Source organism: Antechinus flavipes, chromosome 3 (genome assembly GCF_016432865.1).
Source record: "Antechinus flavipes isolate AdamAnt ecotype Samford, QLD, Australia chromosome 3, AdamAnt_v2, whole genome shotgun sequence".
Classification (NCBI taxonomy): Eukaryota; Metazoa; Chordata; class Mammalia; order Dasyuromorphia; family Dasyuridae; genus Antechinus; species Antechinus flavipes.
In genome coordinates, this window is record NC_067400.1 from 333,607,438 (window position 1) to 333,626,102 (window position 18,665).

Below are 18,665 nucleotides of genomic sequence, written 5' to 3' on the forward strand. Positions count from 1 at the left end.
CATGACATTATCCTGACAATAGATATTCTTTGTCTTTTGATATTTCCTATTCAGGTTTTTTGAAACTTTTTGAAACTTCCTTTCATACTTCCATTCATACTATTATAGAACTCGATGCAACTCACTATATATCATATGCAAACAAGAATATTTTGAAGGACTTCACTATCCATATGGAATGCCTCTTGAATTTAACTTTATGTTGGATTTCCTTCATGATAGTAATGAACACCTGTGATAAGCATGTTTTTTCCTATTATATATGTGTGTGTATAAACATATATATATATATGTTGCTTGATATTTATGATCAAAGGATATCTGTATCGTCTGTTTAAAGAACTCTTTAATAATTTTTTACATAGGGGTGAAATGTGTATATATTAAAGTGCATTCAAGGTTCATTCTTAGGAGAAACTAATATTAAATTTCTATTGGAAGAACCTACACTTTTTTCTTCATTATTTAGACTTAACAAAGTGATAAAAAGAAAAGTGTTAATACTACAGATTAAACTTTAAAGTGTGTCATGCATACATGTTTTTTGAAGTGCTGGTTGTTAAACATTTACCAATACATCTGTGGATAAAGAGACAGCCTGTTGGAAGGGAGTCTTTAATATTTTGTTTTGCTCTATCAAATCAAATCTTTTAATTTGAAACTATACCCCCAAAATTACCAATTTACATTTTGACCGAGTGATGCTACTACTGGGCCTACAACACAAAGAGATCAAAGAACGAAAAAAAGGACAAGAGAGAGTGTGTATTTTTTTGGTGTGTGTGTATATATGTGTGTATATAGATAGATGGAGATAGATGGATGGATGGATCATAAAAGACAGAAAAGGACTCATGAACAAAAATGTTTGTAGCATTTTTTTGTGTTATATGTATATGTGTGTTTTTTGTTGTGTTAAGGAATTGGAAATTGAGCAGATGGATGCCTCTCAGTTGGGGAATAGCTGAATGAGTTATGGTATATGAATGTTATGGAATATTTTTATTCTATAAAACACAATCAGTAGAATGATTTCAGAAAAGCCTAGAAAGACCAGTATGAACTGGTGTTAAGTGAAGTGAGCAGAATCAAGAGAACATATTATATACAGTAACAGCAAGCCTATGTGATGAGTGTTTTTTGTGATAGCAAAGAACAGGAAACTAAAGGAACATCCCAATCCCTTGGGGGAAAGATGAATAAATTATAATCTATGAATGTAATGAAATAGCATTGAACTATGGTGGTTGTATCCTTCATTCTCAAAGAAGATCAAAATGACATCACTATGTTAGAATCAAGTTAGTATGTTTTTCTGTGGATGATCAGACCAGTAAGAGCTCAGAATGCTCTGTCACAGTTCAGACACAAAAGAATATTCTCTATGTACATTTGGTGTGGATTTTCTAACTTTGTAAATAGAGAGCCCAGGATACTAGGAAGGATGTGAATATTCTGATTATTGTCAGCCTTGAAGCCTATCCATAGGGATGTATGTGAGAAAAGGGAAAGACTCAGGTTGTTGTCCTTTGTTCTCAAAAAAGACCAAAATGACATCACTATGTTAGAATCAAGTTAGCATGTTTTTCTGTGGTTGATCAGACCAAAAGGAGTTCAGAATCCTGTGCCACAGGTCAGAGACAAAAATGAGTTATTTGGGGTAGCTTCTCTAGCTTTTCCCATTTCATGTTCCTTCTGAACGAATTCAATTCTGCTTTGCTCATAGAGCACAGCACCTTCTCCAAAGAGAGTCTGCCATCCTGGGAGATCCTGTCCCAGTGTCTCCCATGCCATACAATTAATTCTAAAGTTAGAGAGACCTTGAGAGAGTCCTAATATTGCTTTTTCTGACCACCTTGTGATCACTTGTTGTACATGAATTCTCTATATATTAGTCTTTTTGGCAAACATACATATGGCATTTGAACAATGTGGCCAGTCCCCTGGAGTTGCACTCCCTGATGTAGAGTTTGAATATCTAGCAGTTTAGTTCAACAATGTGTCTAGTACCTCATCCTGCCAGGTAATCTGCAGAGTCCTCCTCAGACAATTCAAATGGAGGCAATTCAGTTTCCTGGCACAGCACTGGTGTCCAGGTTTCACAGGACAATGAGATCAGCCCCCGAGCTCTGCAGACCTTCAGTTTGGCAGTCATCTGAAACTTCTCTCCCACACTTCTCTTTGGAGCCTCCCCAACCCTGAGCCAACTCTGAAAATGCATTAACAATGAACCCCTGAAAAGCTGTTACAAAGGTAAGTGACAAAACTCCACTTGCTGTAACCAATTCCACCTGGTGTGGTGCACACAAAAGTAGTCTAATGGCATTTAAAACTTCTTCAATTGGAACTAATCTAGTAAACAAATACGTATGCTTTCCAGAAGAAGTGAACAATATGATTGTCATTTGCAGGAAAATGCCATATCAGTGCCTATATTGCCACCATGACAAACCTTGATGAGATAAAAAAAAGTTATAAAGATCTAAAGACCCTTATCATCAATATGTCAAAAGGAACAAGCTAATAATTATGAGTGACTTTAATGCTAGAATAGGGTCAGACCACGAGATATGGCAGGGAGTCCTTAGAAAGATTGGAGTTAGAAATAGCATGAATTCCATTTACCTAAACACAATAAAACTTCATGGGTATACTCTCTCATCAAACATTGGCACATAATAGACTATGTGATTGTGAGGAGACAGACAGATATGAAAGTGATGAAGGCAATGTGTAGTGCAGAGTTGCTAAACTGATCTTAGACATTAGACCCCAAAGTGAAAAAAGATTACCAGAAGAATTAATGTCAACAGAACAGAGAGGAGAGAAGAACAGTTTGTTGCCAATTTTGAGGATAAGTTGAGGAAACATACAGTTGGCAACAATGGAGCAGAAAAGGAGTGTCCAGCTTTAGAGATTTGGTATACAGCACTGCATTTGCTTATGTGGGTCAGAACACAAGCAAACATCAAAACTGGTTTGACAAAAATGAAGGGGAAATTCAGAAGCTGCTAAATGAAAAACGAGAAGTCCACAGCATGTACCAGCAGGATAGTGCATCCATCTCTAAGAAAGTAGCATTCAATTTCATCAAAATTAAAGTACAATAGAAACTGAGAGAGATGCATGACTTTGGGCTTAGTAAGAAGGCAGATGAATTCAGTTTTATGTTGAGAGCAACAATCCAAAGCACTTTTATGATTCACTGAAGGCTATTTATGGGCCAAAAACTTAAGATGCATCTCAACTACTCAGTACTGATGGAACCACACTGACTAATGATAAGGAAACGATCCTAGAGAGATGGGCTGAACACTTCCACAGTGTTCTCAATAAACCATCATTAATCAATGCTGAAGCTATTGACTGTTTACCTCAGATTGAAATCAATCATTCCCTTATTCCAAAAGAAATGATAAAAAGAATATTTTCAAAGAAATCAAGGAACATTTCTATGAGCTGTTAACAAATAGGACCAGGAGAACAAATGATATAATAAAAACAGCATTGTAAAGACAAGTAGTTTGAAAAGTTAAGAACTCTGATCAGCACAATGGCCAGTTATAATTCCAGAGGGAAAGAGATAATCCTCACCAGAAAGGGAGCCAGGATGCCTAATGAGGCATGTATTTTTTGGACATGACCACTGTGCAGACTTTTTGTATTTGTTACAAGGATTTGTTTTTCTTTTTTTTCCAATGAAGCTTGTAGGAGAAAGGGGGGACAGATGACTAATTGAAAAAAATTAAAAATAAAATAAAATTTGCATAAAAATTAAATGCTTTTTTAAAAAAGTATCAATAAAAAGTATAATGGAATCTGGTACTCCTTATGTCTTTCAATCATGTCAAAGAAAAGACATGGCCTACTGTGGAATATATCTTGCAAAGCATGCCATTCTTTGCTAATCCCCTCATAAAGATTTGTCTCAAAACATATTTAGAAGATTCTCATTTAATAAAAAATGTGTAGATATGGGAAAAGTAGGTATTCTAGTAAGTAGCTGTTAGTATTCTCTTGACCACCTTTTTTCTTTATTAAAAGGCACCTGATTTTTTCCACATTTTTGGCATCTTTCCCTGCCTCAGAACCATTAATGTCCTCACAACTGCATTGCCTCTGGTTTGGATCTCTTCTATCTACATGAGCTAGTCCAGCGTTTTTCCTATATTTGTACTATTAAATGCCATTTCTACATCTTCTCAAAGCATATCCTGGGATTGTGATATTAGAATCCATGTGTGAAGGTTATGCAGTTTTCAATAGTGAAAAAAGTTGGTTATAAAATATTTTCAGATCTCCATCTTTTCTGTGCATTATCTTCAATTTTTATTCTTAAGTACTCTCAGTATCTTTGCTTAGTTGGATATTTCAACTCAGCTTTTCTTAAACTGTTTTCCCCTTCTTTCCAATATTTTATGAAGTAATATTCTTCATAATCTTTCTTCATTTATGTCCATAAGGTTTTAAATAAAAATGTATAAATTTTGTTTCAACTTCACATTTTCCAATTTTTCTCTCTCCCCATCTTGGAGAGATCTAAGACTTTTACAGAAAAAAAAAATTTCAGCAAAGCTTAACCAACACATCTGAAAAGTCTGATAACTTATACAGTTTTATTTTCTCATAGATCTTTTTTGGAACCAGTCTTCATAATTATAAGTTCACATTTTCAATTGATTTTCATTGTAATTTTTCTTCCCCATTATATTGTTGTGGCCAGTGTTTATATTGTTTTCCTAGTTCTGCTTATTTCACTTTATCTCAGTTCATATTCCTCTTGACATGCTTTTTTATATTCATAGTCAGCATTTTTATAACCCAGTAATAACTTATTACGTTCATGTTTTGTTATTTGTTAGCCATTCCCCATTTAATGGGCAGCAGCTTTGTTTCCTGTTCTTTGCTAATATGATAATTGTGACTATAAATATTTTGGTGTATATGAAGCCTGTCTTTTTAGCCATTGACCTCTGTGGAGTATGTCTTCTCTATATGATTTTATAAACAAGTTTATATTCAAAGCAGATGTCCTTTAGCTGCCATATACTCTGGCAAGTAAGTTAAATGTTTACTGAATAAATGAATTTTAGGCTTTTTTCCTTGTTATAATTAATCTATGATATTATATATGATTAATATACATTGATTAAATCCAGTATAAATTATTATAGTTTATGGTCTATATAATTTCTTCTATAAGTATTCCATTTTTTATCATCAATAAGACTGAGTTATTCTAATTGTATACCTCATTTTTTTCTCATTTTCTCACAAGTTTTTGGTCTAACTACACAAAGATAAAATTCATGAGTAACTTATTATTTAGTGTTGGTTTAAATAATATCCTGTTCATTTTTTGAGATTTATTTGGTGATCATCATGCCTTCTGATTTATTTCCCAAAACAGTTTTTCTGACATGCATAAAGCTTTGGTGTAGTCTACAAGTCTTTAGTCTTTCACATTACTTATTCCTGATCTGTCTTTTCCAAATATTTCTTGCCATCCTCATCTATTTCAAATTTCATGTTGATGTTACTAAGCATCAAAGTATGTTGTTATTTTTGAGTCATTTTCAGTTGTGTCTAATTCTTTGTGACAATTTAGGACTCTCTTGACAAAGATTCTGAAATCACACAGCTAGTCAGTGTTTTGAGGATGTATTACAACTTTGTTATACTTAGCTAGGCTGATTCTTGAAAAGCATTCAGTGACTTTCTGGAACTATACTGAAAACCCTCCTGTATGGTAGAGCTTATGAGAGCATGGACTTTACAGGTATAGCCTTCAAGAACAATCAACCCCATAGCATAAAGAGACAAAGGAACAGATCTTTCAGAAGACTTAAAGAATCTGTTAAATTAAAGGATTAAAAAATCATCTGAGGCCACATAAGAAAAGATAGGAATAAAACTCAAATTTTGTAAGTCTTATGTTTGTTGTTGTTTTTTTTTTCTATTGTGCAACAACATAGAGGAAAGAAGAAATGAGTTCTCCTAAAAGACCAGAGGGTACTTGTAAACAGCTTGTTCTCTTAAATATTTAAGACATATAATTAATCAATAAAAAACATTTCTCCTGCAATTGCTGTATTCTCTGTGAAGGAAGGAAACTCAATCTAGCCCACACAGTCCTGTTTCCCATTATCACAAATTATCAATGAGTTGAGTCCAAATTAATGAAGTTTTCCTGTAGCTTCATTTTTATCTGACACAACAAAATGCAATATAGATTTTTCTTTCAGAACTAATTCCTCTTGCAATCTTTGTGATTTTATTAGCATTCTAGGGAAACAAGAATTTCCAGAGTATTTGTCATGATTTGCTTAAGTAAAGAATTCAATAGCAAATGAAAATAAGATGGGATGTTTGAATGACATTAATAAAGCTTCTTACAAATAACATTCAGTTCTTTCCCTTACAGTCAGGATATTTTACCTTGGCATCAATACTGTAAAAAATATTTCTGAAAAGTTTTATGAAAATGCTGCAATGAGAGTGCAGAATTGTTTCTTATAAAAATTTGCTATATTTCTATCACTTTTGATTTATGTAAAAGAAATGAGAATGTTAATAATAACAATTTAAAAAGTCATGCAATCTCACATCTGGTGGTTGTTTTTAAGGAATTTTCTTTAGAACAAAAGTTCCTTTACTTTAGTCAGAGAAACAACTAGGAATCATTAGGATTATGTCCTAATGTGCCTAAATTTAGTGGATGGACATAGATATCATTTTCATTCCTTTTGTAATAAGCAAACAATTGAGCATATGACCTACTTAGAAAGATTAACTAGTTCAGATGTACCCCATATGAACTTCTCCACAATTTGCCCTACCTCATACTACTTTCCCACCACTCTTCCCGTGGGGTCTCTCCAGTAGTAGCTTAATTTTTATCTTTCAATCTCCCCATCCCATTTTAGTACAAAAACAACCATAACAACAACACTGAATTGTCCTGAGTTGCATCTGGCTATTTATGGCTCTGCTAGGAGGTACACAGGCAAAGACAACACATACTTCAACACATACTTCAAATTCAGGCAAATGAGCACAGTGCATCACAGACCTGGAAGCATGAGTTGAACAGATTTAGTAAGTATTGGCAAAAATTTAATGAAGAATCAGTGTGCCTCCCATCCTAAAAAAGCTAAGGAATCCAGTCCTTACTGCTCTGATATATCCCTTCCATTCAGGTTTCCAGAGTATTACTTTAAGCAGTAGATATGTTCCTAAAAAGTTATGGACTCATACATAAAATACTGTTTTAGCAGAGGATTTTGCTATTTAAAAGCAGTGGATGGATGCTTTTGTTTGGCTAAGATTTTTTCTTATAAGGTGAATACCACTCCTACACACACACATACACACACACACACACACACACATACACACACACACAAACCATTTCATCATCCACTCTTGATCTATTTAGTTGTTAAGCTAAACAGTGCATTATGTGGTAGAAAGGGCACTGACTAGAAATAGGAAAACATGAATTCCAGTCCCAGTCCACTCACAGGTTAATTGTTGATGGAAAGCCATTTATTCTCTCTTTGCCTTAGTTGCCTCATCTGATGACCTTACAGAAAATAGATATTAGATGTATAAGTAAGTATTTAAGTAGCACATGCTGTGCCTATGTAGATATTATTCCTTACTAGACTTTCTTAAATATGGGGACTATAATTCGTGGTTAATTTTTCTCAGGAAGAAACAAAATCATGATTGTAATATGATCCTCTGGACAAAACCATAATGGCCCAAATGTTTCCACATCCTTCAAAAACCCAACACTTGAAGACAAAATAAAATGTAAGCTCTTCTGTGTAAATGTTGCGGCCAGATTTTCATTTTTTTCCACTTTCAGTCATATGCAAGATAACCTCAGAATGGAAGAAATATGTGCCTTAGCTGGCTTCCTATTTCCTGAGCACAATTTCCTCAGCTCCCTGACTCTAGTTATATTCATAGGTCATTAAATGAAACAAAAGGTCATTTTCTGTTCACTCATACCAAACTCATTTTTATCATACTTCTAATCATATTGTTGTGACACTCAACTGAACCAACTGAACAACATGCAGCAAGATTCTATATAAGACTTCATTCCACTTATGAAAGGACTTCCATTTGTCTATCATGTCTCTCTTTATGACAATAGTGTTCAGTCTTAATCTATCACTTCATCACTCCATGGACCACAGCACATCAAGCTCTTCTATTCTCCACCATCTCCCAGAACTTCTTGTACTTCTGTTCAAGTTCATGTTCATTGTTTCCATGACACTATCTCTCCAACTCACCCTTTTCCTTTTGCCTTCAATATTTCCCAACATCAGAATCTTTTTCCAATGAGCCTCATCTTCTCATTATGTGGCCAAAGTATTTAACCTTAAGCTTCAGTTTTCAACCTTCCAATGGATAATCTGTACTAATTTATTTTGGTATTGATACTCTAACCTCCTTACTGTATAAGAGATTCTCAAGTCTTCTCTACCACCACCACCGATTTGAAAGTATCAATTTTGCAGTTCTCAGTTTTCCTTATAGTACAACTCTCACAGTCATACATTGCTACTAGAAAAACCATAGCTTTGACTAAACAGCCTTTTGTCAGCAAGGTAATGTCTCTGCTTTTTAGTATGCTATCCAAATTTTCCATAGCTTTCCTTGCAAGAAGCAAACATCTTTTAATTTCATGGCTTCAGTCACAGTCTGCAGTGATCTCTGAGTCCAAGAATATAAATCTGATATTTCTTCCATTTCTTCTCTCTCCATTTATCAAAAAGTGATGGTACCAGTTGCCAGGATCTTAGTTTCTTTTATATTAATTTTCAATCCAGATTTTACACTCTCCTCTTTCACCTTTATCAAGAGGCTTCTTAATTTCTCTTCACTTTCTGCCATGAGAATGATATCTCTTATATATCTGAGATTTTTAAACTCAGCAACCTTAATTCCAGCTTTTGATTCCTCCAGCCTGGTATTTTATATAATGTATTCTGCATATAAGTTAAATAAATAAGGTGACAACATACAGCCTTGCTATATTCCTCTTCCAATCTTAAACCAATCAGTTGTTTTATGTTCAGTTCTAACTGTTGCTCTTTGGCCTGCACATAGGTTCCTCAAGAAGACAAATAAGATAATCTGACACCCCTATCTCTTTGAGGACTTGCCATATTTTATTGTGATCTATGCAATCAAAGACTTTAATATAGTTAATGAAGCAAAAGTAGATGGTTTTTTGTTAATTCTTGGGTTGTTGTTTTTTTCTGGACCTTTCTTCTTTTCCCTATAATCCAGTGGGAATGTTGGCAATTTGGTCTCTAATTCATTTGCCTCTTTGAAAACCAGCCTGCTCTTCTAGTAATGCTTGGTTTATGCATTGTTAAAGTCTCTCTTACACAATGTTAAGCATAACCTTGCTGAATGTGAAATGAGTGTAATTGTTCATTAATTTAAACATTCCTTGACATTGTCTTTCTTTAAAATTGGGAAATATCTTTTCAAATCCATGGCCAGCTGATTTTTCTAAATTTTCTGGCATTTTGAGTACAATCATCTTTGGAGACTTTAAATAGCTCAGAGGAATTCTGTCACTTCTACGAGCCTTACTGTTAGCAATGCTTTCTAAGAGCCATTTGACCTTATTCTCCAGGATGTCTAACTCTAGACCATATTTTTATTAAGACCAAAAAACTGTTGGCCCACCACAAAAGGGCACTGGGTTAATGAATAATGAGTCTTGTGTTAGATATTTGACCTCAAAGGGCCATTTTCTCATTTTTGCCTGTTGTCCCCACCTGGATTTACTACAGGGAAATTTCCTAATTGTACTTAGGTTAGTTTATATCTTTTATCATTGTTGTTGTTCACCATGTCCAGTTTTTTCTTGATGCTACTTGGGGTTTTCTTGGCACAGATACTTGAGTGGTTTGCCATTTCCTTCTCTAGCTCATTTTACAGATAAGGAAACTAAGGCAAACAAGGTTAAATGACTTGCCATGGTTCACATGCTAATAAGTATTTCAGGCCAGATTTGAACTCAAGAAGATAAATCTTCCTGACTCCAGGCCTAGCACTCTATCAGCAATCTTAACTCCAGCTTAATCCCGCCTAACTCCCCTAGAGCTTATATCTGTTTCCCCAAATTTGAGTGAAAGTGTCCCTAGAAACAATCAAGGTAGTAAATGCAAATTAGGTATGGAATAGGCATTATTTCATCCCACAGAAAACTTACATGATGCAAAGGACATATGGAAGTCCATAAATATAGAAAATATGTGAAACATTCACAAAGCTCACCATCTCTCTTAGAAAGGGATAAATAGAGAATATATGGATACACCCATGTATATATGATATACACACAGAGTAACCCATTGACAATTATAGTCTCCTTCCTACTGAGCTTACCACACCCTATTCTAGGTTTAAACCTATGATTTAAACTCCTTCATTCTGAGGGCTGCTTAACAAATAATCCCCTTCCCATAAGACATATACTATCTAAATAACTCAGAAATTTTACTTTTCACTGGTTAGGAAATCCTCTTCTTTTCCCAAGGAGTATGCTAAATCATGAAATACCTTTTATTCTCTAACAAGCCTAAATGCTGAAGTCTCAAACTCAGAAATGATTAAATTTGGAATTACCAGAAAGCACTGTTCAGGAAATTTCTCTCCTCTGGTTGAAAAGGGTAGATTCTAGAATCATTTGGCTTAAAGAATTCAAAATCCTTTTTCCAATAAACATGTACATGTGTATCTCTGCCATGTACTTCATTCTCAGGATTTCTCATATCAGACCACATGAGTGCATGTATCAGTTTTACTATATGTTTTTGCCACAATTCAATTGCTCCTGATTGGAATATAATATGTATGGGTACAAATTCCTTTTCCCCTAAAATGCAAATCTACTCTGCTATGCTAAGAAGGGGAGGGGCAGATAAGAGGAAAATGGTGAGAGAGGGGAAAGAAAGAGAGAAGGAAGGAGGGAGGGAGGCAGGAACAGGGAGGAAGAAGAGAAGAGGAGAAAAGAAGTGAGGTGGAGAGGAAAGGAGAGGAAATGATCTGTTAGCTGAATTTTTAAAAGATCTTTTCTTCTGATGTCTTGGTCAGGCAATCCTTAGAAGTTCTCTGCCTCTTATTTACAATGCACCAGTGAGCCTAATCCACAGGAAGATGCTTCTCTGCTGTCTCCAAAAAAGGTCCATGCCTTGTAATTTTATCAGGTTGACTGGGAACTTATCAAACTAATCGAGGATTTACTGCCTTGACCAATCCTTTTTACGTGAGGTCAAATAGGATCATATCTCTGAGAGAAAGGCTCAGTGGATATAAAAAGACAGCCTCAAAATCTGGAAAACTGAGCTCAAATCACACTTTTGATATATATCTGATTGTTTTAACCCTTGGCAAATTGCTTAACCTCTCCGTGATTTGTACCAAAGGTATCAAACATTCAGACCACTACAACACTCCCAAATGAGACTAGAACCAATACAGTTTAGTGCCTCTACTCCATTTCTATCGAGTTTGACCTCACTACTAGAGACAACTCTATGACTAAAGGTTGCAGAGAAGAGACTCACCTTACATTGATAAAGTAAGTTTCTTCACAAAAGTTCCTTATTGGTGAAATTATAAGTCCAGTTCTTATCCCTATCCCTATATTTCTACCACTGCATCAACACTCATGAATAATTGGTTGAGTTTGATTCTCAAAAGTGAAATACACGAATTAGGAAAATCAGATTTATTTATATTTAATTTCAGATTTCTATTATTCTATACTAGAATTTAAGCTCAGGCATAGTTTAAGCCTCACTAAAGTAATTTTTTAAAAAGAGAATCAAATAGTCTCAACAAAAGAAGAACAAACTGAATAAATAGTTTATAAATTCAATGATCATTTTTTCTTATTGGGTCATTAATTGAAAAAAATAGTTAAATAAATACCCAGAACTATCTGAAGAGAAGTACCTTGAAAATGGAAAACACAATAAAATATTTACTTTCCATAAACTTTATGTTTTGTGATTGCAAGTTAATGGTTGAAATAGTGCTGGGTTTAGACTCTGGAGACTTGAGTTTACTTCCTGTCTGCACACTTAACTACCTGTGATCTTGAGCACTTGACTTTCCTAGACCTCAGCTTTCTAATCTCCAAAACTAGGTTCTGAGTGGGTGATAATGTCTAAGATTCCTTTAGCTATTTTCTCTAAATCTGTGACCCTTCTGGTTTCCCTTAGATATAACCTTTTATCTGAGAGCTCTACCATTTGGTTCTTCTTTCCTGTATCATCGTTTTCTCTGTTTTTTGATTGCAGGTAGTGACACCAGATGGCCGTGGGAAGCCCAGAGCAAAATGGGGGCTGCTGAAGAATATTCAGTGTGTCCTCCAAAAACGTTTTTGAGCTCCCAACAGCAAAGTTTAAAAGATGCACATTATATATATTCCTTACAGCATTCCTTTTTCAGGTTGGAATTCCTTGAAGGCTGATTCTAAGCTCTTCTAATACAAGTCTTCTAATTCACTAATTAAAAAGTATATATACTGAGCCATCACTTGTTAATTATCATGAATATAAGATAAAAACCAATTGATTAACAAATGTCTAAAATCTGTAGGAGTTGATGGTATTATTTATTTGTACTCACACTGAGGATATATTATAGTAAGTGATCAGAAAAGATTTTTCTTGTCTTAATTCTGCCACCAACTAGCTATGTAATATTTAAACACAGCACTTCTTTGGCACATCTTTAAAGCTGAGGTCATTAGACTAAATAATCTATAAGGTTTCGTATAAATCTAAGTTTTATTATTTTGAGCTTCTAGCCCAATTTAAAGAAAATAGAAGAGAATGACTTAGTGCCACATTTTCCAAACCTTGGTCCATGCAAGCCTGGTAGTTTTTCACAACAAAAACAGATTGCTGGGAAATACTCAATACTACTAAAGATTTAACAGAAGGCAGCAAGTAGAAGAAGAATGCATTCCATCAATAAGTATTTATTCAAAAACGAAGACAAACCTTATTGTCCATGAGATGGCCATTGGGTAAGTGTCCAGTCTTTTGACTGGTGAGTAAATTAGAATTAAGTGAGGCAGAGTTGTACGAAGTCATAAAACTCACTCTTTCTGCCAGACACCTCATTGTCCAGTGACAGAACAGGCTCAGGATGGCTCAAGATGTAGTGGATGGTCTTAGTGTCTTCAGTGGCTAACCAAGATCTAAGCACCCCACAGCACCCATTTCAGCTGCCTTCATCACCATTGGAATAAATTGTTCTCATCTGCCCATTCCCCCAGAAGAAGTCTTGATATGGTTGGGGCAGGAATCCCTCTACTTCACCTTAGCATTTCAGACCCCAAGATAAATCCCAATTAGGTTTAGCCCATCTGTCAAAAGGGCTTACCAGGTGTGGCTGCTGTGCCTGCTACAGCTTCTTGGAGCCATAGGTGAGTAAAGTGGAAAGGTGGACACAGAAGGTGGAAAGCAGTCCTAAAAGGCTCGGCAGCAGAGGCACATGTCTTCCTGAACACACCCTCCCTCTCACAAGTGCCAGGTGTAAGTTACAACTCCAAACTTGCTTCATTCCAAGCCAGGTGCACGATCCATCTCCCTTACAACGTACCTCAGCCCCTGCCTTCTATCTACTTCAGGTCCATCCCTTTCCCCATCTATATTCTCATCTACACAGAAAAAGTGGAGAAATACACAGGAGGCCCCAATATCTATCACATCCATAATACCTTCTTCCATTAACACTGTGTCACCATCACAGCAGGGAGTTTCTCCTCAAACTGCCATCATAATCCCGTAACTTTCTTTGACTGATATAAACAAACCCAACTCATGGATTTCCTTCATTTATGTATCTGATCCACATCACATTTCTTCACTATAACCTTAATGCCATGTTTGGTCCATGTTCTGTACAATTTCCTTTACATGCTACATCCCTCACACATGTGTGTGTCCTTTCCTTTCACACTCTCTCAAACATACCTCTATAGATTCCCCTGACACAATGTCTATCTACCTCACGGACAGGAACACACATATAATCCCCATAAATCTCCCTCATACTATTTGTCACTCACACAGAATATCACTATTCTACCTCACATATCCCTGACAAATCTTCTGCCCTTCCCCATATACTGCTTGGTCTGGCAGTTTTTATTATTTAGTTTCATAGGTTTGTCTCTCACATCATCCTATTCTCTACTCATTGTAAGTCAATAAGGAGAAAATTAATTTATCATTATTTAGTTTCCATGAGTTATAAAAGGGGAAGTAGGAAAAAATGCTTGCTTTCTACAATATAAGAAAAAAGGTAGACATAGTCTAATAATTTAATCAGCATATTTAATTTTGTTTTGTTCGTTTTATTTGTTCCTTTTGTATTCCAGAATTGTAGACGTTTTCTACATAAGTAAAAATATAGAATCAAGGACTTCCCCCTCTAGTACTACCCTTTTTAAACCTACCTTCTGATATCAGGAATATTAAAATATAAGCTCCTTGTGGGTAAGGCCTGTTCATACTTTTTTTTTTTTTAGATTGTACTCTCAGGATTTAGCATAGTGTCTAGCACCTAATATGAGTACTTTTTGTCCAAATGGGTACCACTGCTTTCTTTTATACTGCATTCCCCAACCTCCCTATTTTGCTTCAAAATTTCCTTCACCTCCCTCTTTATTCTAAATATAACTTTAGACTCTTCAGATCAGTATTTGTGGGTTCCATAAATACATTTCAAACCTCTGTATATGCCATGAACAATGGAATTTGTGAAACACTGGCCTAGAAAAGGATTTTTTCCAGACACCTTGTGCTTTCATCTCAATTCCAAATTTAAAATAAAAAAATTCCCTCACCCTAGCTACTACTAGTCTGGACCTTTTCATGTTTACAGAAAAAATCAAAGATCATTGGGCCTGCTTATCTACATAAATGTCAACCATCTTCACTTTAATACAAAGAAAGTTGTTTGAGGGAGCAAATCAGATGGCTGCCTACCTAGGCAGAATTCAGAAGAATTCAAGAATGCTAGGGAGATCCCTTTATCATATAAAAATATTGAACTGACTTCTGGCTTAAATTCCACTCTTTAGAGCTTTGTTCCTTTGTCTTAAAGCGAAAAGGTCATTTGGGCTGTCAAAATGCAAATACATAAAAGCTTTATCACTCCCATTTGCCTCAAATAAATTTGTCAAGTCCTTTTTCAGGAGTAAGTTTCTATAGGAAGTTTATAGAGAAAGTGAAAAAAGCATTTGGTGCTTGGAGTTAGGGGCTGGGTCAAATCAGAAGCTTATGAAAAAACTATTCTCTTACTATCATTGGAAATGATCGGATTATTAGCACTTTAGGTATAGCATAATTTGCTAATATAAAGTGATAGTGATAGGATTCTAGAAAAAGCATTCTTCCAGGGAATAGTGTTGGGGAGAGATAATAAAAAAAAAACAGAGGGGTGGGGGAGGGACCCAAGGTAGAAGAAAAACAGGAGCTGTAGAAAGTGCTCATCCAATAAAACTCCAAACAGAACTAGAAAATGTGTATACAAAGTAGAACAAAGGAGAGCTGGAAGTCCACAAATTCCATTAGCATCAGTTTAGAACAATTGTGCCCTTGTTCAGTGTTGGAAACAAGTGAATGACTTCTAGCAAGGAATATTAGCAAAGGAGCAAGGACATTGGTCTCATATTTAAGTCAAATACTAGATTATCCAGCAAAATTAGAGAGTTGGAACGGGGAGCAAAGCAATGATGCAGAGACAGAGAAACAAAGAGCCCATGGGACTCAGAGCTCCAGGCTCTGTTCAGATAAGTGAAGAAAGGACTGGGTTAACTAAGGGAGAACCTAAATAGGTAAATGTATAAGAGTGGTCAGATAACTGATTAATTGCAACCAGTGAGCACACTCCTTCAGAGGATGTGCATCTTTTGATGACTCATGAGGGTCCATCACTCCCATCCCATTGGGTTTTTTAACTTCTGGTGGTTTACTGTCCCGAATTCCTTAGAACTACCACTGAGGGGGGGAGGAAGAAGAATAAAAAAGACAGAAAAGAGCTCAGAAAAGAAAAGATACCAAAGACAAAATTTTGGGACTTTTCAATTTTGCCTTAAGGTACATGCTGAAGCCATACAAATGTGTTCACCATTGAACATGTTTCAGTCACAATGCAGCCCAGATCTTGTCTGTCATCCTAAGGTGGCTTCAGGGAAAGTTGCTTGGATAAGCTGAATAACTCTAACTGTTTAGACCTGAGCTGGCATTCTGCCACAGCTGGCAAACTGGCCTTCCAAGGCTGCTCCTATCTCTCCAAAAGCAAATTGATTTTACCCCTCTGGGTACAGTGAAAGTGGCGTTGGTCACTCAGCAAGAAAGTATTCCCCAAAGCCTCATTAAATTCAAGGTCCCAATGTTCTTTGGCATTTTTAATGTTGGCAAAGTCATTCACTTGGGATGAATTTATGTTAATATATATGTAAATCTTAGGGCTTTCATTTAGCCTTCACTTCTTGGTGTGCTGCTCCCAAGAATCAGAAAGACCCCCAGTTCCTCAAAAAAAAATTCTAAATATCACCTCCAGGTGTTCAGAAGATCATAATCTGTGATCACAAAACCAGCCTTAAATGAAACACTTAAGTCAGAGAAAGATGCCTTCATGTACCTTTACCTTTTTGTTCCTTTTAACCATTGACAATGCTCCAAACCATCCTTTGGGGGCTTACAGTACTGCTGTTCTTTCAACCCTGCCTAGAGGAAGCTAGGTGAAGGTGGGGATAGATTGTTAGACCTAGAGACAGGAAAACCTGAATTCAAACTGATTTCTTCAAATGTAAAATAGGGATGATGATAACACCTACTTCCCAGGATTGTTAGAAAGATAAAAATTTGTATTATTTGTAAAATATTTAGGACAATAGTTGGCATATAGTAGTTGGTTAATAAATATTTTCTCACCTCCTTCCCTACCTTTCAATTATTTAAATCCAACTCTCATGAAAGGATATAATTAATAGCCATATATGCATATGGATATAATTAATATTCATATACATACATATATGAAGTATGATGCCTCAAACCATTCACAAGTCCAGCATTGTCCCTAGCACAAATAGCAGTTTCTTAATAAAATTTTGGAGCAACTAGGTGGCACCGCACCAGGTCTGAAGTCAGGACACTCCTAAGTTCAAATTCAACCTTGGAGAATGACTAGTTGAGTGACCCTAGGCAACTCACCTCACTCTGTTTGCCTCAGTTTCTCATCTGTAAAATGAGCTGGAAAGAGAAATGGCAAATCAATTCAGTGTCTTTGCCAAGAAAATTCCAAATGGGGCATGAAGAGTATGAAATAACTGAACAACAATAACAAAGATTTATTGATTAATTGATTAAAGTCACAATTGTTCTAATAGCCATAATGAGAAATACAGATTGCATTTTTTTTCCTTAGCCTCAAAAATAAATTAGGAATAATTGATGGAAGTTCTCAGGAGACAGATTTCAATTCAATAGAAGGGAATTTTTCATAAAATTAGAGATAACCAATAATGGAATTAAGCTGCTTCAGAAGGTAATGTATTCCCTAGCACTATAAAAATTCAAAAAATGTCTAGCTGACCACATGATGCAGCTTTTGTAGAAGGAATTCTTGTTCTATATACAAGATCCTCACAGTTCTAATATTCAATAAATCTATGATTCTCCCAGGAGGTTCACATTATCACTTCTCTCTCAATTTAGCTTCAGAAATCTGAACGAGGAACAATAGTTGTCAGATGCAGAGGCAGGTCTATATGTTGATATAAAGAAAAACTTCCTAACAATTAAGGTATGGGATGCCTTAGGAAGTAGTGAATTCTCCCCTCACTAGAGGTCTTCAAGAGAAAATTGAATGACCACTTCCTTGCAATGTTGTAGAAGTTAAAGATTAGAGTTAGAATTAGTTGACGTTTGATACTGCATTGATCTTTGAAATTCCATGAATCTATTTGTAGAGTTAAGAGTTCTGTTCCTTTCAAAAAGATTTTCAGCAAAAGGAGCTGGTGGGAGAAGAAGTTTGGTGAGGCATAGATCTTTCTCTTGATGACCTTAAATTACAGGCTGTTTTATTAACATAGAATATCAGCCTTGAAAACAATCTTTTGATATTTTTATTTCCTCAGACCAAATAAGCAAAACTCAGAACCAATTCAACATAATAGCAAAGTGCTTAATAAACTCAAGAATTTAAACTACTGGAGTCACTGTTCAGTAAGAACTTGATAGGGAAACTCAAGAACAGCTTGGTCAAAAATGTTTAAATGAAGAACTCATACTACAATAAATTCCATTTAGATATGGGACTAAATAAAAAGTATGATATCATAAAAAAAATTAGAGGAGAAAAGAAGAAAATAACTTTCAAATATATGGTTAAAGAATCTTTAATTACCTAGGGATAATGTTTACTATATGATCTCTAAGGATCTGGTGCAAACTCAAAACAACTAAAATAAAATTATCAAGTGGTAATCTGCATTAAATATTTGTACTTCCTAACTGAACTGATCTATTGCTGATCTATTGGTACCATCAGTTTTTAATTCTTCGTTTCCATCTAAACACTAATTGATACACAAT

General features: G+C 35.4%; 1 protein-coding gene across 2 annotated transcripts in view; it reads left to right on the top strand.

Annotated features, from left to right (window-relative positions):
* TRIM42 (tripartite motif containing 42) overlaps nucleotides 1-12,575 on the top strand; it is a 54,185-nt gene extending 41,610 nt beyond the window's left edge. The window contains exon 5 of one of the 2 annotated variants that reach the window (XR_007951929.1): nucleotides 12,345-12,432. Coding sequence is in view for 1 of the 2 variants with exons in the window: in XM_051985650.1 (XP_051841610.1) it covers nucleotides 12,345-12,431 (87 nt within the window). In the remaining variant the exon portion in view is untranslated. Of the gene's footprint in view, nucleotides 1-12,344 lie in introns of both variants that reach the window. The other variant, XM_051985650.1, reaches the window with a different exon arrangement.
* Nucleotides 12,576-18,665: the final 6,090 nt, after the last annotated feature.